The sequence below is a fragment of the Spermophilus citellus genome (genome assembly GCF_964194105.1).
Source record: "Spermophilus citellus genome assembly, chromosome: 1".
Taxonomy (NCBI): domain Eukaryota; kingdom Metazoa; phylum Chordata; class Mammalia; order Rodentia; family Sciuridae; genus Spermophilus; species Spermophilus citellus.
In genome coordinates, this window is record NC_138182.1 from 74846081 (window position 1) to 74868280 (window position 22200).

The 22200-nt window shown below is 35.0% G+C and overlaps 1 protein-coding gene across 6 annotated transcripts in view; it reads right to left on the minus strand.

Annotated features, from left to right (window-relative positions):
• Window positions 1-22200, minus strand: part of IFT88 (intraflagellar transport 88) — a 265457-nt gene that overhangs the window by 40322 nt on the left and 202935 nt on the right. For all 6 annotated transcript variants that reach the window (XM_081280579.1, XM_081280576.1, XM_081280577.1 and 3 more), the window contains 4 exons: window positions 21326-21476; window positions 20381-20496; window positions 7426-7478; window positions 5528-5593 (listed from right to left, as the gene is read on the minus strand). In XM_081280579.1, coding sequence (XP_081136705.1) covers window positions 5528-5593; window positions 7426-7478; window positions 20381-20496; window positions 21326-21476 — 386 coding nt within the window. The remainder of the gene's footprint in view (window positions 1-5527; window positions 5594-7425; window positions 7479-20380; window positions 20497-21325; window positions 21477-22200) is intronic.

Genomic DNA, 22200 nt, shown 5'->3' on the forward strand with positions numbered 1-22200 from the left:
ACATAAATTGTATTCCTAGCACATAAAAAATAGCTGATAAAAATTTGGGGGAAATGAATGAATGAATAAAGAAACAGGGAAGGCCTAAAGCTAACACACACTTAATTTAAAAATATTATTGAGAATACAAGGGGCTGAGGATGTGGCTCAAGTGGTAGTGCGCTCACCTAGCATGCGTGAGGCACTGGGTTCGATTCTCAGCACCACATTAAAAAAAAATAAAGAGAATACATATTATAACAGAAGAACACAAAAAACATACTGAACACATTAAATTTATATGCTGATGAGCCCCAACTTTAAGTGCCCAAATAACAGATCCTCGTGGCTAAGAGGTAGGTCAAACATAACATGTTTAATACAAGCTGAATTTTTTCTCCAAATCTTGCTCCTTCTCCAGTTTTCCATCTCAGTGAATAGGGGCTCTATCCTTCCAGTTACCCACTTCTAGATCTATGGGGTTATCCTTGACTTCTCTACCCACCGACCCCTCTCTCTCATATTACATCCAAACAGCCAGAAAATGCTGTCACCAATACCTTCCAAACATATTCAGAGTTTGACCAACTTTCATCATCTCCACTCTTATCATTTGAGTCCAAGCTAATACTTTGAGTTCTCATGTGAATCTGCCCACCCCACTTTACTCTTCAGACAGCAGCCGAAATGATCTTTTGATCTGGACCTAAAGTACAGGAGGGTGAGTTAGTCCTACTTTTAGTGATGCTCTGTGAAGTCATATTACATTTCTGGTCAAAATTCTCCAGTGGTTTATCATTTCCCTAAGAATACACCCTGAAGTCTTGATATGAGGCCTGAGAGGACCCTGTAGAAAACACAAATTATCTTCTACTTTCTTGTAGAAAATACACATTACCTGTTAAGATAAGTGTATACACAGGCAATTATTTAAACATATATCCTGTCTGTTCATACAGCCCACCTCCTCTGACTCATCCTTCTGCTCTTCCATCACAAGGTCCACTGTGCTCTGACCAAATGAACTTCCAAGTCTTAGTGTCTTGCTTCCTTCTATTTTTTCATGTCTGCTCAAATGCTACCCTGGGCATCTGAAAGATCTCCCCTGATGACCCTGTCTAAAACACTAGCTTTTCCCATATTTCTACCTACTTACCTGTGTTTCCTTCACAGCACTTATGACTACTAAATAAATAATTTTATTGTCTTTCTTTTCCCAATAGAATACAAACCACGACACCAAGGATTTCAGTCCATTTTGTTTTATGCCACATCGACAGTGCTAGTAGAATGGTGTCTAGAATACAGTAGTCACTCAAGAATTTGTACATAAATAACCAGTTTATTACCACTAAGTATTGCAAAGTATCAAGACTAAAATAATTTAAAATGCCCACATACTACTACAAAAATTGCCTTTGTATATACTTATATTAACAGGTAATTTGTATTTCCTATAAGAAAGTAGAAGGTAGTTTGTGTTTTTTTTTTTTTTAAAGAGAGAGTGATGGAGAGAGAGAGAGAATTTTTAATATTTATTTTTTAGTTCTCGGCGGACACAACATCGTTGTTTGTATGTGGTGCTGAGGATCGAACCCGGGCCGCACGCATGCCAGACGAGCGCGCTACCACTTGAGCCACATCCCCAGCCCCAATGAGTGTTTTTTTTCAATATTTATTTTTTAGTTGTAGTTGAATATAATACCTTTATTTCACTTATTTATTTTTGTGTGGTGCTGAGAATCGAACCTAGGGTCCTGCATGTACAAGGCAAGTGCTCTACCACTGAGTCACAACCCCAGCCCCTGGTAATTTGTATTTTCTACAAATAACACACAACTGTTTCTCTTATCTGCCTAAGTTCCAAAAAGTGTGTCTTAGGATATTTAATGTAAAATAAAAATCATTTATTTTGGTGAATGTCCTATGAAATGTAGAATACCATCTGCAGTCTGTCAAACAGGCCAATTTTTGAGTGAAGAATATATTTTAAAACTAAATTATCCTGTTTGGTTCATTTGAAACTACTCAGCTAAAAATAAGACATGCTACAGGTATCAATATAATTTTTCTAAAGCTACAGTTAAGATAGTCTATTGATAACACTTGTATTGAAAACTGACTGTATAGGCCAAAATCATGTTGAACATTCCTTATGGCATATAATCTTTCATTTAATTTTTAGAGTAATTCTGAAATTCTCTATAAAGGAAAAATCTTGGCCTTGCTTAAAGGTATTCCCTGCCCAGATCCTGTGCAGAAGGGCTGTGGCTACAGCAGTAGTTTTCATCTGGCAGCAGTTTTGCTCCTCAGGGGACATTTGGCCTTGTTTGAAGATTTTCAGTTTTCATAACTGGGGATGAAAGTGCTATCACATCTGGTTCATAGAGGTCACGGATGCTGTCAAAAATCCTAAAATCTACTAGATGGCTTCTCATAACTCAGAATTATACAATCTCAAATGTCTGAAGTGCTAGGCTGAGAAACTCTTCAGCCTGCCAGACTGTTGAACTGCTCCTTTTTTATAGCACTATCACTGCTATTGCGCTCTCTCTTGTGTAATATCTAAAGCACCAGTTCTGTAGTGTAACAGAGATAGGATCAAAAGCCTACCAACAAAGAAAAGCACAGGACCAGAGAGATTCTCAACAGAGTTCTACCAGACCTTCAAAGAAGAACTAACACCAATCTTCTTCAAATTACTTCATTGAAATAGAAAAGAAGGGAATCCTTCCAAACTCATTCTATGAAGCTAGTATCACCCTGATATCAAAATCAAAGACACATCAAGGAAAGAAAACTTCAGACTAATGTCCCCGAAAAATATAGATGCAAAAATACTGGCAAATCGCATACAAAAATATATTTTAAAAAATAGTGTACCATGATCAAATGGGGTTCATCCCAGGATGCAAAGTTGGCTCAACATACAGAAATCAATAAATGTAATTCATCACATCTATAGACTTAAAGCATTACATAATTTTATATCTTAATAGATACATAAAAAGCATTTAACAAAATACAGCATCCATTCATGTTCAAAACACTAGAAAAACTAGGGATAGCAGGAAGATACCTCAACATTGTAAAAGCTATATATGTTAAATCCCAGGCCAACATCATTACAAATGGAGAAAAATGGAAAGAATTCCATCTAAAAATAGGATGCCCTCTTTCAGTACTTCTATTCAACATAGTCCTTGAAACTCTAGCCAGAGCAATAAGGCAAAAAAATGAAATTAAAGGGATACAAATAGAAAAGAAGAACTCAAACTATCTCTATTTGCCAATGACATGATTCTATATTTAGAAGACCCAAAAAAAAAACTCCACAAGAAAATTTCTAGAAATCATAAATGAATTCAGCAAAGTAGCAAGATATAAAATTAGCACCCACAAATCAATTGCATTCCTATACATTAGCAACAAATCAACTGAAAGAGAAATTTGGAAAACTATTCCATTCACAATAGCCTCAAAAAAATATTTGGAAATCAATATAACAAAAAAGGTGAAAGACCTCCACAATGAAAACTACAGAATGCTAAAGAAAGAAATTGAAGAAGACCTTAGAAGATGGAAAGATCTCTCATGTTCTTGGACAGACAGAATTAATATTGTCAAAATGGCCATACTACCAAAAATGCTATACAGATTTAATGCAATTCCCATTTAAATTCCAATGATGCTCTTTGTAGAAATAGAAAAAGCAGTCATGAAATTCAGTTGGAAAAATAAGAGGACCAGAATAGCCAAAGCAATCCTTAGTGAGAAAAGTGAAGCAGGAGGTATGACAATACCAGACCTTAAAGATACTACAGAGCTATAGTAATAAAACAGCATGGTATTGGCATCAAAACAGACATAAAGACCAATGGTACAGAATAGAAGACATAAAGATAAACCCATATAAATACAGTTATTGAATACTAGAAAAAGGCACCATAAACATCCATTGGAGGAAGATACCCTCTTCCACAAATGGTGTTAGGAAAACTGGAAATCCATGTGCAGCAAAATGAAATTAAACCCCTATCTCTCAAAATGCACAAAAACTCAACTCAAAGTGGATCAAGGACTTAGGCATTAGAATCAAAGACCCTGCACCCACAAGAAGAAAATGCAGGTTCAACTCTCCATCATGTTGACTTAGGAATAGAATTCCTCAACAAGACTCCTAAAGTACAAGAAGCAAAATCAAGATCAATAAATGGAATGGAATCAAACTAAAAATCTTCTTAATAACAAAGGCAATGATCAAGAATGTGAAGAGAGAGCCTATAAAATGGGAGAAAAATCTTTGCACTTGCACCTCAGAACAATAACCTCCAGGATATATAAAGAATTAAAAAAACCTAATACCCTAAACCAAATAACCCAATCAATAAATGCACAAAGGAACTGAACAGATACTTCACAGAAGAAGAAATATAATCGGTCAACAAATATATTAAAAAAAGTTCAACATCTCTAGCAATTAGAGAAATGCAAATTAAAACTACACTGAGATTTTTATCTCACTCCAGTCAGAATGGCAATTATCAAGAACACAAGTAACAGTATATGTTGGTGAGGATGTGGGGAAAAAGGTGCACTTATACATTGCTGGTGAGATTGCAAATTGGTACTACACAATGGAATATCACTCAGCCATAAAGAAGAATGAAATGATGGTATTTGCTGGTAAATGGATGGAACTGGAGACTATCATGCTAAGTGAAAATAAGCCCACTCCCCAAACCAAAAGCCAAATGTTCTCTCTGAGAAAGTTGGAAAACTATCCCATTCACAAAGATATATGGATGCTAACACACAATAAAGGTGGGGAGGGAAGAATACAAGTTTATTGGATTAGATAAAGGGGAAGGAAGGGAAGAGGAGGGGATGGGAATAGGAAAGACAGTAGAATGAATGGGACATAACTCTCCTATGTTCATATATGAATACATGACCAATGTAACTCCACATCATGTACAACCACAAGAACTGGAAGTTATACTATATATATATATATATATATATATATATATGTAAGGTGCTGGGTTCGATCCTCAGCACCACATAAAAATAAACAAAATAAAGATATTGTGTCCATCTATAAATAAATTTAAAAAAAATTAAAAGTAACATTAAAAATCATTTACTACCAACATCAATAAGACTATTAATGTTCTATTTTTATAAACTCTAAAAGTATTTTTTCAACCTCAAAACATCATATATGAAAATGAACAGTTAAAATGCCAGTTTATAAACTTTAAAAATTCAATAAGTTAAAATTTATTCTCAAAAAATTTCATAAAACTTGAGATATTTTGTTTACTACTGAAGAGAATTCAGTATTCTATTTAAAAATCTATCAATAATTCTATAAAATACTTACATAGTCAAATTTTCTGATTCTATAAAAACATTAAATACATGTATCAGAAAACACAGGTGACATTTTTGTATGTAATTACTGCAGCAAATGTAATTTTATATTAGAACTAAAATATGAGATTGATCTTGTGCCTTCAAAGTTATAAAATGTAAAATCACTTACATTCAACATTTTCAGGAAATTTTCTGTGAATATCTTTGTAAGTATCTAATGCTTTTTGGTAGTTACCTATAAATAAAAAAATATAATACATTAGCAAATTATACAAACCAATAGGATTTGGCAAAATATTAATTTTAATCCAATACGCTTGCACACCTTTGTGGTTTGGCAGAAAGCCTTCATATTTGCCACAGGCTATACACATTCTTACTATAACTTGTGAGAGAAACATGTACAGATAAAATAAATTTAAAAAGGGCTAGAGCAGAAGCAAATGGGTAATGGTTGGAACTTATTTTACTTCTTAAAATAAATATTTTAGTGGCTAAAATTAAGATCCATTCAATTTCTGAAAAAGGATTTTTCCAGATGAACAACTGATAAATTTAAAAATAATTTGTGATAAACTAATAGTAATTTCAATGTCATTATCTAGTAGGAAAAGGTAATTTTTAAAAAAACACTAAAAAGTCTACTGAAAGCAATTTTTTTCATAATAAAAAATGTGGCTTCGTGTAGCAGTAATAAATAGGAAAAATGAGTTTAGGTCAAAAATCTTTCCTAAAATCTCATCAAACAAGTTAAAAATCTCTCTGGGCTTCACTATGTAAGACAAATGGCTATTCTAATTTTTGAAAAGTTGTTGTGAGATATAAATAAAATAGGGATAGGAGACATGTAGCATATAGCAAATTCTAAATAAATATATGCTGTTTCTTCTAACCTTGCACTTCAATAACTCAAGCAGTCAGAAGAGCTTGTTTTTGTACATTTACATGACTGACATTGAAATTAACCTAGACAACTGGAAACTCACACTGATATAAATAAAATGTATATAGTACAGTCAAATTGTATATCCAGTAGGATTATAGTAATGTTATAGATCAAGCCCTACACTGGAGTGTGTATAAAACATTCTCTGGTGCCATACTGAAGGTGCTCAAAGATACAGACACCTCCTACAAAACTGAGTGAGAATACACAGTCAACACTTTCACAATTTGTGTTTTCTTTGAATTGAAGACTATCTTTTCCTGGGTCATTTTTATATTCTATAAGAGCGATTATAAATTTGTTACCATCAATCTCCTAGCTTAATTTCTGATATTTTAAGCAAAATCATTCACTTCACAGTCATTCTAAAATTATTGTCATCTCTATCCTTCAGGACAAGTGGTATCAGCACAGAATGTAATAAAAGCAGTAGCAGAAAATATAAACCAAGATATCTAGTGATCTTAGGTATTAAAAAGTGTCTAGTTCTAGTTCTGAGTTTTCCTTAAGCTTTTCAGCTGTGAGACACTTTTCCTATTATAAATTTGGGTGAATACACATGGCATTTGAGAATCATGTGAATAGAAAATGAAAATATAAAAAGAATCTGGGGCTTGGGCTATAGCTCAGTGGCAGAATACTTGCCTAGCATGTGTGAGGTTGCCTAACTGGGTTCGATCCTTAGCACCACATAAAAATAAACAAATAGAAGGCATTCCGTCCATCTACAACTACAAAGAAAAATTTAAAAAATATAAAAAGAATCCTTATTTTTCTGTAGCTAACTTGTGAAAATGATTACATGTAATTTTGAGAACTAATCCATTTTTAAGACAGGTATTGGAATACATAATTAATATCTACTTTTCAGGGGCTGGGAAGTAGCTCAGTGGCAGAGGCCGTGGGCTCAACCCCCAATACTGTAAAAACAAAAAGAAAAACAATACCTACTTTGTAATATGCAGTAATTATTGTTTTTCATATAATGCTTAATTACGTATAGTTATTTAAAAAGCTAGTGTTTTAAAAAACATGCAACTTGAACACATTTATATGCATAATTAACTGAAAGAAGGAAAGAAGCAAAATAAATAAAAAATGAATAAAGTCAAAATATTTACCACTTCTTCTAAAACAACTAGCTACCATCAGCTGCCATTTTACTTGTGTAGGCCTACAAAAGAAATAATAAATTAACTGAAATTAGAGATGAAACAAAAATAATTTGAGATGTTCAGTTTTATAAATCTTTATATCTGTACTTTAGATTACTTTTTGACCTTGTTATTTGATCATTGTTATTATTGAAAATAGCAGATATATAGTTCTTTCATTAAAGCTTGTTACGTTTACATTATAACATCTAAATTTAAGAGCCTTTCAAGGTTCATTTATAGTTCATGCTTTACTTAGATGTTCTTACGAACCACTTAACCTACTTAGTTAAAAAACGTATTATTCTGTTGTAAACATGATCATCATTTTTGCCAAAATCTTTAATCATAACATTTAAGCTTACAAATTTAATACCTAAGGGTCAATTTTTGATCTTATGTTTGAATAATCAAGCTTAAACCAAAAGAGAGAGCAAAGGAGGAAGGAGGGCATGGGGAAGTACTAAGGAATGAAATCAACCAAAATTATACTATATCTATATATGATTATATCACAATGAATCTCATATATATAATTATAAAGCACTAATGAAAAAATAATTAACTGAAGGGAGACCAGTAGAATAGACCAAGAGGATCAGGGGAAGGGAGGAAGAAAGGGAAAGGTGGGTACTAGGGAATCAGATTGATCAAATTATGTTATATGCATATACAAATATGTTAAAATGAATCTCACTATTAGGTATAATTATAATGCACCAATAAAAAAATAAAAAGACAGCAAAATAGGATACTATATTTCTTTATTTTCCCTTTAAAAGGAATAATTTTTTTCTCTAAAATAAATACCTATAGGATTTCTATAAATAAATACCTGACAACTGTTAAAAATACCTAAGAATGAAGAGATTTTAAGAAATAAAAACCGGATCCCCGCGGCAGGCTACAGAAGGCGGGACGCCGCAGAGAAGCGATTAATTAGCAAGCAGGGAGGAAAGTGGCTGCCATTTGGTGGAACCCCGCCAGCCAAGCCTGCACTGACCCCCGGGCTGAGTACGGGATTTCAGATGGGGAAGGAAGGGAAGGAAGCGATACAGTCCCGTCCCCCACAACGGAAACTCCACCAAGGCAATCAGCGGCCACCATCTTGGAGAGCTGAAGTATCCACCGCCACTCTCCGACAGACTGCAACAATAAAACAGGTCTGTGTCACTCAGCCCATCCCCCATACATCGGGGAATCCGCATAAAACCTCTCCTAGGCTTTCCGGGGGAGGGAGTATCAGAGTGAGCCCGCATAAAGACTAGGGGAAACCTAGAGACACCTGACCTTCAACTCCCCCTCCCATCAACAGCCAAAACGAAACCTGTCTAGCCAGTGCTGGGGGAGGGGCAAGCAGAAAAAATCAAAACGATAGAGTGCCAGGGATCCCAATAGCCAATTGTGCGACCCCGGGGATCCGGGCTGACTGATTCGCCCGGCCTTCCCCGCGGCTACAGAAGGCGGGGTGCCGCAGAGAAGTGATTAATTAGCAAGCAGGGAGAAAAGTGGCTGCAATTCTGTGGAATCCTGCCGGATGAGCCCGCACTGACGCCCGGGCTGAGTGCGGGATTTCAGAGGGGGAAGGAAGCGGTACAGTTCTATCCCCCACAACGGAAACAAAACAATAGAGTGCCGGGGTCCCCAATAGACACCCTCCACACCCAACAAACGGCAGGTCCAGAGTACAGTTTGAACTGCCGAGAGTCATCACTCAGGGGAAATCTGGTCTAGCAGGAGAAACCAAGACTAGCAGGAGAAACTAGGGGACTAGAGGCCAGGCCCTCGCGACTGGGTGGCTGGAAACCGCAGGCCCGCCGGCGACAGTTCGCCCACTACCCACGTAACTGGACAATAGGAGAACGCCCGCCCGCCGACTACTGACCGCTGGACTGGGTATGTAGAGATTGCCCGCCCACCGGCGACAGCCGGCCCGCTGCCCGCGTGACTGGGCGGCCGGAGTCCACTCCCCCGCTGCGACCGATCACCCGCCCGCTGCCTGAGATACTGGGAGGCTGGAGACTGCCCGCCTGCCTTGACGGGGAGCTGAAACCAAACAGAGACAGTCCAGTCACACAGCCCCATTAGGACACCCCAGCAAGGAACCTGGGGCCCGTCATAGCAGAGTAGTGACGTCACTGGAGCTCGGCCGTCGGAATTCCTTCCCAGCAGAATCCACGTTAGTGGGCACAGTTTAACAACACAAAGAAGAAACAACAGAGTGATACAGAAACAAAACAAATCTATAGAAGAGAGCAGAAACATGGCAATCAAATAGAGCTAGAAAGTAACGTGGACAACATGAGAAAACAAGGGAAAAAAGGAGTACAAACAATGCAGGACAACTTAATTCTACAGGAGGACATAGAAACATCAGAAGCAGGGATAGGGAAAGAACTCAAGGCATACCTAACTCGAATGGAAAGGAATATTAGGGAAGACATGAGACAGCAAGTCCAAGCAATAAAAGTATATTTTGAAAATGAATTAAACAAATTCAAATGGCAAAGAACGAGCTCTACCAGGAGATAGAGATCTTAAAAAAAAAACAAACAATAATCCTAGAATTGCAGGAAAATATAAACCAAATTAAAAACTCAAACGAGAATATTACAAACAGACTTGATCAAGTAGAAGTCAGAACATCAGATAATGAAGACAAGGTTTATCAACTTGAAAAGAATATAGTCAACACAGAAAAGATGCTTAAATCCCACGAGCAATCTATTCAAGAGATATGGGATGTCATAAAAAAAACAAATTTGAGGGTCATCGGGATAGAAGAAGGCACAGAGACTCAAACCAAAGGAATGGACAGCATATTAAATGAATAATTCTAGAAAACTGCCCAGAGATGAAAGATGAAATGGATTGCCAAATCCTGGAAGCCTACAGGACCCCAAACATTCAAAACCATAATAGACCAACTCCAAGACACATAATTATGAAGATAGCCAACGTACAGAACAAGGAGAGAATATTAAAAGCTACGAGAGAAAGGAGGCAGATTACATTCAGGGGTAAACCAATTAGGTTAACGACTGATTTCTCATCACAGACTTTGAAAGCGGGAAGATCCTGGAAAAATGTATTTCAAACGCTGAAAAATAATGGATTCCAACCAAGAATACTGTATCCAGCAAAATTAAACTTCAGATTTGACAATGAAATTAAAATCTTTCACGATAAACAAAAGCTAAAAGAATTCGCAGCAAGAAAACCAGCACTGCAAAGCATTTTGAGCAAAATACTACAAGAGGAGGAATTGAAAAATAGTGCCCAAAACTAACAGCAGGAGGTATCTCAGTAAAGGGGGAGGAAAATAACCAAAAAGTAAAACTAGCCAAACTAAAATAAATAAATAAAGAAGCATGACTGGAAGTACAAATCATATCTCAATTGTAACCTTAAATGTTAATGGCCTAAACTCACCAATCAAGAGACATAGGCTAGTAACCTGGATCAAAAAAATAAATCCAACAATATGCTGCCTTCAAGAGACTCATATGATAGGAAAAGACATACACAGGCTGAAGGTAAAAGGTTGGGAAAAATCATACCACTCACATGGCCCTCGGAAGCAAGCAGGAGTGGCCATATTCATATCGAATAAAATCAACTTTAAACCTAAGTTAATCAAGAAGGATAAAGAAGGACACTATATACTGTTAAAAGGAACCATCCACCAACAAGACATAACAATTATCAATTTGTATGCACCAAACAATGGAGCTGCAACATTCATAAAACAAACTCTCTTCAAGTTCAAGAGTCAAATAGACCACAACACAATAATTATGGGTGACTTTAACACACCGCTCTCGCCATTAGACAGATCCTCTATAGACAAAAACTGAATAAAGAAACTATAGAACTCAACAGCACAATCAATAACCTAGACTTAACCGACATATATAGAATATATCAACCATCATCAAGTGGATACACGTTCTTCTCAGCAGCACATGGATCCTACTCAAAGATAGACCATATATTATGCCACAAGGCAACTCTTAGTAAGTATAAAGGCGTGGAGATAACACCATGCACCATATCTGATCACAACAGAATGAAATTGGAAATCAATGATAAAAGAAGGAAGGAAAAATCCTACATCACATGGAAAATGAACAATATGTTACTGAATGATCAATGGGTTACAGAAGACATAAAGGAGGAGATGAAAAAATTCTTAGAGACAAATGATAATACAGACACAACATACCGGAATCTATGGGACACAATGAAAGCAGTTTTAAGAGGGAAATTCATTTCTTGGAATTCTTTCCTCAAAAAAAGAAAAAACCAACAAATACATGAACTCACACTACACCTCAAAAACCTAGAAAAGGAAGAGCAAAACAACAGCAAATGTAGCAGAAGGCTAGAAATAATTAAAATTAGAGCAGAAATCAACGAAATTGAAACGAAAAAAACCATTGAAAAAATTGATAAAACTAAAAGTTGGTTCTTTGAAAAAATAAATAAGATAGATAGGCCCTTAGCCATGCTAACAAAGAGAAGAAGAGAGAGAACTCAAATTACCAACATACGGGATGAAAAAGGCAATATCACAGCAGATACTACAGAAATACAGAAGATAATTAGAAAGTATTTCGAAACCCTATATTCCAATAAAATAGAAGATAGTGAAGATATCGATAAATTTCTTAAGGCATATGATCTGCCCAGATTGAGAAAGGAAGACACACACAATCTAAACAGACCAATAACAAAGGAAGAAATAGAAGAAGATATCAAAAGACTACCAACCAAGAAAAGCCCTGGACCGGATGGGTATACAGAGGAGTTCTACAAAACCTTCAAAGAAGAATTAATACCAATACTTTTCAAGCTATTTCAAGAAATAGAAAAAGAAGGAGCTCTTCCAAATTCATTCTATGAGGCCAACATCACTCTGATCCCAAAACCAGACAAAGACACTTCAAAGAAAGAAAACTACAGACCAATATCTCTAATGAACTTGGATGCAAAAATTCTCAATAAAATTCTGGCGAATCGAATACAAAAACATATCAAAAAACTTGTGCACCATGATCAAGTAGGATTCATCCCTGGGATGCAAGGATGGTTCAATATACGGAAATCAATAAATGCTATTCACCACATCAATAGACTTAAAGACAAGAACCATATGATCATCTTGATAGATGCAGAAAAAGCATTTGACAAAGTACAGCATCCCTTTATGTTCAAAACACTAGAAAAACTAGGGATAACAGGAACTTACCTCAACATGTAAAAGCTATATATGCTAAACCTCAGGCTAGTATCATCCTAAACGGAGAAAAACTGAAGGCTTTCCCTCTAAAATCTGGAACAAGACAGGGATGCCCTCTATCACCACTTCTATTCAATTTAGTTCTCGAAGTACTAGCCAGAGCAATTAGACAGACAAAAGAAATTAAAGGCATAAAAATAGGAAAAGAAGAAATTAAATTACTGCTATTTGCGGATGACATGACAATATACTTAACAGACCCAAAAGGGTCTACAAAGAAGCTGCTAGAGTTAATAAGTGAATTCAGCAAAGTGGCAGGTTATAAAATCAACACGCATAAATCAAAGGCATTCCTGTATATCAGCAACAAAACCTCTGAAATGGAAATAAGGAAAACCATTCCATTCACAATATCCTAAAAGAAAATAAGATACTTGGGAATCAACCTAACAAAAGAGGTGAAAGATTTATACAATGAAAACTACAGAACCCTAAAGAGAGAGAGAGAAGAAGATCTCAGAAGATGGAAAAATGTACCCTGTTAATGGATAGGCAGAACTAACATCATCAAAATGGCGATATTACCCAAAGTTCTCTACAGGTTTAATGCGATGCCAATCAAAATCCCAATGGCATTTCTTGTAGAAATAGATAAAGCAATCATGAAATTCATATGGAAAGACAAAAGACCCAGAATAGCAAAAGCAATTCTAAGAAGGAAATGTGAATCTGGAGGTGTAGCGATACCAGAGTTCAAACTGTACTACAAAGCAATAGTAACAAAAACAGCATGGTACTGGTACCAAAACAGGCAGGTGGACCAATGGTACAGAATAGAAGACACAGAGACTAATCCACAAAGTTACAACTATCTTATATTTGATAAAGGGGCTAAAAACATGCAATGGAGGAAGGATAGCATCTTCAACAAATGGTGCTGGGAAAATTGGAAATCCATATGCAACAAAATGAAATTGAATCCCTTTCTCTCGCCATCTACAAAAGTTAACTCAAAATGGATCAAGGAGCTAGATATCAAATCAGAGACGCTGCGTCTGATAGAAAAAAAAGTTGGCTCCGATCTACAATATAGTGGGGTCAGGCTCCAAATTCCTCAATAGGACGCCCATAGCCCAAGAGTTAATAACAAGAATAAACAAATGGGACTTACTTAAACTAAAAAGTTTTTTTCTCAGCAAGGGAAACAATAAAAGAGGTAAATAGAAAGCCTACATCCAGGGAACAAATTTTTACTCCTCACACCTCAGATAGAGCCCTAATATCCAGAATGTACAAAGAACTCAAAAAATTAAACAATAAGATAGCAAATAACCCAATCAACAAATGGGCCAAGGACCTGAACAGACACTTCTCAGAGGAGGACATACAATCAACCAACAAGTACATGAAAAAATGCTCACCATCTCTAGCAATCAGAGAAATGCAAATCAAAACCACCCTAAGATACCATCTCACTCCAGTAAGATTGGCAGCCATTATGAAGTCAAACAACAATAAGTGTTGGCGGGGATGTGGGGAAAAGGGTACACTTGTACACTGCTGGTGGGACTGCAAAATGGTGTGGCCAATTTGGAAAGCAGTATGGAGATTCCTGGGAAAGCTTGAAATGGATCCACCATTTGACCCAGCTATCGCCCTTCTCGGACTATTCCCTGAGGACCTTAAAAGAACGCACTATAGGGATACGGCCACATCAATGATTATAGCGACACAATTCACAATAGCTAGACTGTGGAACCAACCTAGATGCCCTTCAATAGATGAATGGATAAAAAAAATGTGGCATCTATACACAATGGAGTATTATGCAGCACTAAGAAATGACAAAATCATAGAATTTGCAGGGAAATGGATGGCATTAGAGCAGATTATGCTAAGTGAAGCTAGCCAAGCCCTAAAAAACAAATGCCAAATGTCTTCTTTGATATAAAGAGAGCAAATAAGAACAGAACAGGAAGGAAGAGCATGAGGAAAAGACTAACAGTAAACAAAGACGAATGGGGGGAGAGAAAGGGAGAGAGAAGGGAAAGCATATGGAAATGGTAGGAGACCTTCAATGATACACAAAATTATAAGAGGTAATGAGTAGCAAGGGGGAGGGGGGAAAAAGGGGAGAGAATTGAACAACAGCAGAGGAGATAGAGAGGGAAGATGGGAGGGGAGGAGAGGGGGGATAGTAGGGGATAGGAAAGGTAGCAGAATACAACAGTCACTAATATGCCATTATGTAATAATGTGAGTATGTAACAGTTGTGATTCTGCAATCTGTATTTGGGGTAAAAATGGGAGTTCAAAACCCAATTGAGTCTAATGTATGAAAGATGATATATCATGAGCTCTGTAATGTTTTGATCAATAAAAAAAAAAAAGAAAAACAAAAGAAGCAAAAGAAAAAAAAAAGAAATAAAAACCCAGGAAACATTTTAATGCTCCTCTCACTTTTTTGAATATCCATTCTACTTACCTGATGGCTTCAAAAACACCCTCATTCCCTACTCAATTTGATGGCAAACTTACCAGCTTTGAAATCAGATAAATCTGAGTTTAAATCACAGCACTGCTACTTGGGCAAATTATTTAACTTCAAACCCACTGCCTACACACCCACCTACTATGATCTAAATAAAATACATATCTAACCATATTACTTCCCTCCTTAAAATCTGTCACCTCCTCCACCCACATGTTAAATCCAAGATTCTAACCCAATTTATCTACTTTCTAGTCATTTTCTGCTTCTCCAACTCATCTTCTACCTTGCCTTGTCTAACATTTCAGGCCACTGAAAATCCAAATCTGCTGGACTCTTGGTCTTTGCGTATACCAGCACCTCTACTTGAAGGCTTATTCCAACTTCTACACTCTTCCCTGACAGGATGGATTGACTGGTTTATGTATTCCCCAAACACTCTAAAATCTCTCAGCAGTGCTTTAATCATACTGTTTTTTTAATATGTGTATTTCTGAATACTTACGTTATCCTTCTTCTTCTATAAATGTAACCACTATTCTGACTTCTAACACTGTTAACTTGGTCAGTTTTTGAACTTCAAATGAATTAAATTATACAGAATGCATCCTTTTATAAATAGCTGAATCATTAAAATATAATTTACATAGCACACATAACAGTTTTAGTATGTTCCATTAACTTTTCAAAATTATAACTATATACAACATAAAATTTGCCATTTTAACTATTTTTAGGTGTACAGTGGCATTAATTACATTCACAATGGTGTACAAACACCACCACTATCAATTCCTAAAACATTTTTCCCCCCATGATACTGGGAATTGAACCCAGTTTTGCCATTGAGCTATATCCTCAGTCCTTTTTATTTTTAAATTTGAGACAGGCTGACCTCAAACTTGGGATCTTCCTCCTGCCTCAGTCTCCCAAGTTGCTGAGATTATAGATATTTGCAACCGTGCTCAGCTCCAAAACATGTTTTTGACATGAAACAAACTCTGTAATGCTTAAGCAGGCACGTTTTCATCCTCCTCCTCCTCCCAGTTCCTGGTAATTTCGTATCTCTTTTTTGTGTCTATGAATTTACCCTAATCTTAGACACTTCATACAAGTGAAATCATAGAGCATTACTTCTTTTGTGTTTGGCTTCACTCACTCAGCACAGTGTTTTTAAGGTCTTTCTACATTATAGTATATATCACAGCATCCTTCTTTTTTATGGTAGAATAATATTCCATTGCACATGTATACTGATGCACAGTTGGGTTGTTTCCATCTTTTGACTACTATAATTCATGCTGCTATGCAATATGTATTTGAGTCTCTGCTTCTATTACTCTTGTATATTTACTTGGAAGTAAAATTGCTGGATCATATGGTAATTCTAAGTTTAGCTTTTTGAAGAACTGCCAAACTGTTTTCTAGAAAACACCATTTATACCAGTAATGAACAAAGGTTTCAGTCTTTCCCCATCCTCCCCATCACTTATTTTCTTTTTGATAATACTACCCTAAAAGGCATGAGGTAGTATCTCATTGTGTTTTTGATTTGCATTTCCCAAATGATTTATTATGGTAAGTATCTTTTCATATGCTTGTATTCTTTATTGGAAGAAATGTCCATTCAAATCCTTTGCTCATTTTTAAAATGTTTTGTTGTTGTTGAGTTGTAGGATCTCTTTATAAATTTTTCATACTAACCCCTTCTCAGGTATATGATTCATAAAGATGTTTCCCACTCTGTAGGTATCTTTTTTATTATTTCTTTTATCAAAAAAACTTTTATAAGTTTTATGAAGTCAAATTTTCTACTTCTTGTGCTTTTGGTATCATACACAAGAAATCAATGCCAAACTTAATGCCATGAACATGTTCCACCAAGATTTTCTTATAAGAGTTTTATAGTTTTTTAGCTTTTAGCTTTACTTTTTAGCTTTACTTTTAGGTCTTTAGTCCATTTAAAAAATATTTATTTTTTATGTATTTTTAGTTTTAGGTGGATACATTAGTTTGCTTTTTTATATGGTGCTGAGGATAGAACCCAGTGCCTTATGCATGCTAGGCGAGCACTCTACCACTGAGCCACCACCCCAGCCCTGTCTTTAGTCCATTTTGAGTTAATTAAGAATGGGTCCAATTTCATTCCTTTTGTTGTTGTTGTTTTTTGTTTTGGTACCAAGGATTGAACCCAGGGGTGCTCAACTACTGAGCCACATACCCAGTCCTTCTTATTTTTTATTTTGAGACAGGCTCTCACTAAGTTATTTAAAGCCTAGATAAATTGCTGGGGCTGGCTCTGAACTTGTGATCCTCCTGCCTCAGCCTCCCAAGTTGCTGGGATTAAAGACATGTGCCTCCGCACCCAGCCCCAATTTCATTCTTTTGCAGATGAATATCTGGTTTCCAAGCACTTTCTTGAAAGACTGTCCTTTCTTCATTGAATGCTTTTAACACTTTGGTTGAAATGCAATTTACCATACATGAAGGTTATTTCTGGGCTTTAGATTCTGTTCTGTTGGTCTATATATCTATCCTTTTGCCAGTACTACAATGTTTAGATTCCAATAGAATGGAGGAAAATTTGGAATCAGAAACTATGAGTCCTCTAACATTGTTTCTTTTCAAACTATTTTATCTATTTAGAATACCCTGTAATTCCATATGATTGCATGAATTTTCTATTTCTGCAAAATAACAACAACAAAATAAAAAACAACATTGGTATTTTGATACAGATTGTATTGAATCTAATATTGCTTAGAGTAGTATTGTCATCTTAATTATATTAACTCTTCCAATACATGCACACAAGTGTCTTTCCATTTATTCATGTCTTTAATTTCTCTCAAGAATGTTCTATAGATTTCATTGTCTCTCAATCTTCATGGTTAAATTAATTATTTTTATTTTATTCTTTTGTTTTTGAGGCGGGGAATTGGAGTGGTAACCAGGGATTGAACTCAGGGGCACTCAACCACTGAACCACATCCCCAGCTCTATTTTGTATTTTATTTAGAGACAGGGTCTCACAGACTTGCTTAGTGCTTCACTCAATTGCTGAGGCTGGCTTTGAACTCGCAATCCTTCTGCCTCAGCCTCCTGAGCTGCTGGGATTACAGGCTTGCGCCCTGGCCTTATTTTATTCTTTTTGATGTTATTTTAAATGGAATTGATTTCTCAGTTTCCTTTTTGGATTGTCTATTGCAAGGATACAGAAATACAATGGAATTTTGTGTGATTTTACATTCTTCAATTTTGGTGAATTCATTGATTAGATATATTTTTTTGTGGATTCCTTTGCAATTTCTACATACAAGATCACATCTGTAATCAGGGATAATTTTTCTTCATCCTTATCAATTTGGATGCCTTTTATTATTTTTTTCAACTTATGAGATTATTTAGAGTTTGTTTAACTGGAAAAGTCATAATTTATCCTTCATTCTTGGAGAATAGTTTTGATGGAAACTTGATTGACAGTTTACTTGTTTTCTTCTTCTTATTTTTTTTTAAATTTCAGGACTTTATATCATCCCATTGTCTTCTGGCTTGCAAGGTTCTGCTGAGAGTCTGCTAATAATCTTACAAGGATTCCTTATATGTGACGAGTTAGTTTTCTTTTGCTGCTTTCAAGATTCTCTTTCAATGGTTTGATTATAATGTATCAGTGGGGTTTTTCTACTTAGGAGTTCACTGAGCTGCTTAGACCTGAAGATCCATGTTCTCCTTCAAATTTGGGATGTGTTGGCTATTATTTCTTTAAATAGTCTCTCTGCTCCTCTCTCTCTCTCTTTCTCTTGTGCAGCTCCCAGATATACTGCATATATTACTCTGCCTGATAGTGTTTTATGATAATAATCATAATAACATTAAAGAACATTCTCTAATTCTGTGCAATAGGATTACATTAAATGAACCAATCAGGCCTAGGATTTCTTTAAGTTTTATGACATAATTTACAGAAATAAAGAAAATATAATAGTATAGGCTTAAACTAATTATAAAAAATACCATATTACCAAGAAATACAAAAATATAAAAGATACAATAAAGTGAGAAGTTACTTCAGTAAAACAAACAAAAACATAATAGGAAATTCAATTTAATTCAACTATATACCAAGTATTTTATAAACTGCAAAGAACTATGTGATATAAAAACATTCCCTGCTAGGCACAGTGTCGCATGCCTGTAATCCCAGTGGCTCGGCCTGGAAGGAGTTCAAAGCCAGCCTCAGTAATTTAGTGAAGCCATAAGTGACTCAGTGAGACCCTGTCTCAAAATACAAAATAAAAAGGCTGGGGATTGGATCAGTGGTTAAATGCCCCTGGGTTCAATCCCTGGTACAAAAAACAAAACATTCCCACCCCAAAAGAGCTTACATGACAAATAAAGATATCATAAATAAATACAATTACTATGTGTCAATTAAAAACAAAAAATATATTTTAAAAAGAATTTAGCATATAAAAATAAAAGAAATTAAGATATCTGGTACAGAAAACAAATGCTCAGAAAGAGGAGAGGTAATGTGATTTATATTGAATATCATCAAGGAACAAGAGTAAAATTATAGGAAAGTAGGAAGAGGAAAATGTTAGGGGAGTTTCTAGAAAGGACACCTGTTTTCAGTGAAATTGAAGTATTAAAAAAAGGAGAGGAACTAAAGACATCTGAGAAAAAAACAGGAGGAGGAGAAACACTGAGCAGTATTGGTTTCAATTCAAATCTTAGGCAATATCAATCCTAGGACTAAGATAGTGATTTTATCATTTATAAAGAAATAATATTTGTTCACAGATATATGAATAAAAAACACATAAAGGAAAGTACCTTATAGAAGATATTTTTAAAATCCTATGCAAAGGGAAATATATTTGTCACAATAAAAACCAAATAAAATACAAAGGCTGGGGTTGTGGCTCAGTGGTACAGTGCTTGCCTAGCATGTGTGAGGCAGTGAGTTTGATTCTCAGCACCACGTATAAACAAATAAAATAAAGGTCCATCGACAACCAAACAATATTTTAAAAAAATAAAATACCAGAAAATGAAAATAATTCATGAATGTTTATTAATAACTTTTCTTGAATTTATTAAGTCTATGAGATACCAATTTTCTAGGGCTAAAAAAATTTTAACACAAAGATAGTAACTAAACATAAAGCTTTAATAAAGTTACTTACTGTATAAGAGAAGCTCTTTCAAAGTATTGAATGGCTTTTTCATAAAATTGAGTATCAATGTAGTAGGCCCCAAGCCACTCAATGACTTCAATATTAGAAGGGAAACACCTATATGACTGAAAAAAGACATCAAGTGTGAAAATATTTTCAGTAGCAACACAACATACTTCTTGAATACTTTATCTATTGAATGGATTTATTTATCCACAATGTAGTTTCTTAAACAAAAAGTATGAGCTGTCATAAGTACTTCTCAAGTTTTGAAGCTATACAAGATTTAGAAAACTTCAGCTTTGATGCATTTTCAATTATCTATAAATATCTTTTAGATATACTGATATATGATCTGAGTCAGATTAAATATTTAAAGGAATAAAAAGGGTTACAAACATGTTTTAACTTAAAAATGAATTTGTACCTTCTCATTTTCTAGTTATAATTAAAAATATTTACCATTTGACTCAGTCATCCCACTCCTCAGCATATATCCAAAGGATCTAAAATCAGCATACCACAGTGACACAGCCACATCAATGTTAATAAGCACAATTCACAATTTACACTAAGCTATGGAACCAACCTAAGGTGCCCTTTAACAGATGAATGGATAAAGAAAATGTGGTGTATATACACAATGGAATATTATTCAGCCATAAAAAGGAATGACTTTATGACATTTGCCAGTAAATGGATGGATCTGGAGACGATGATGCTTAGTGAAAAAACCAAAGGTTGAATGTTTCACTGTTATGTGGAAACTAAACCACAACGGGAGAGGGGAGAGAAGTTCAGTAGATTAGACAATCAAGAATGCTTTATTTTATTTTAAATAAATCATTATTCATTTAAAAACAAATAAGCTTTTCTAAACTTTTAAAGGCTTACAGCCTTTAAAATTCATAAAGTACTAAAAAGAACAGAAGAAAAGTAAGAAAATATACATACCTCATAGTAATATTGGAATGCTTGGGACTTATCTCCTTCACTATCATATAGTTCTCCTAGTTTAGACAAAGCTTTAGAATCAGTGGGAACAACACTGATCAGTTGCATTAGCCATTCAATAGCTTGATTGGGATCTTCCATTAATTCATATCTTAGGCAATATCAGTTAAGGGCAATAGAATTTTTCTAAATTCATTAATCAACAAGCAAAACTGAAAACAATATCATAATACAAACATTTCTTAGCCTACATTAATGTGTTATTTTATATTGATTACTCTAGATTTTTTCAAGAATGGAGATGGAAAATGGAGCAGTTCTGTACATAACACTCTTGCTTTGTCTATATATCTTTTCTTTTTACTTCATTATGCTCCCCTGAGAGTAACTCCCAAATTTCTAGCAGAAATATTCAAAGCATTATGCAAACTGTGTCCTTAAAAAAAGTCTGAATGTTCAATTATTCTATTCCTCACAATGAGGGAATCACCTTTACGTGTTTTTCCTGGGAGTTTTGCTTAACTATAAACTCAAAGATAGGAAATTCTTTCTTTATAGCATCCTTTAATACCTAGTAAATCTTCTGCATATATGCATATAATCTGCTCATACCAATAATATTTACTTATTATTTTTATGTTTGATATCTTAAAGAAATGAAAATATTTCAGTCCAAAGTTTAATTTAAAAAGAAGAGTCATTTGTGTGTGTGTGCACATGCATGCATGTGTGGTTTGTTTTTGAGATTAGATCTAAAGTTTTTACTAAAACTTAAAAATCTATGCTATCAAAAATATGGCAGATAATACTTAAAATTATTAATGGTATACCTCACAATACACTTTTTTCCTAAACATTTTACATGAAATTTATAT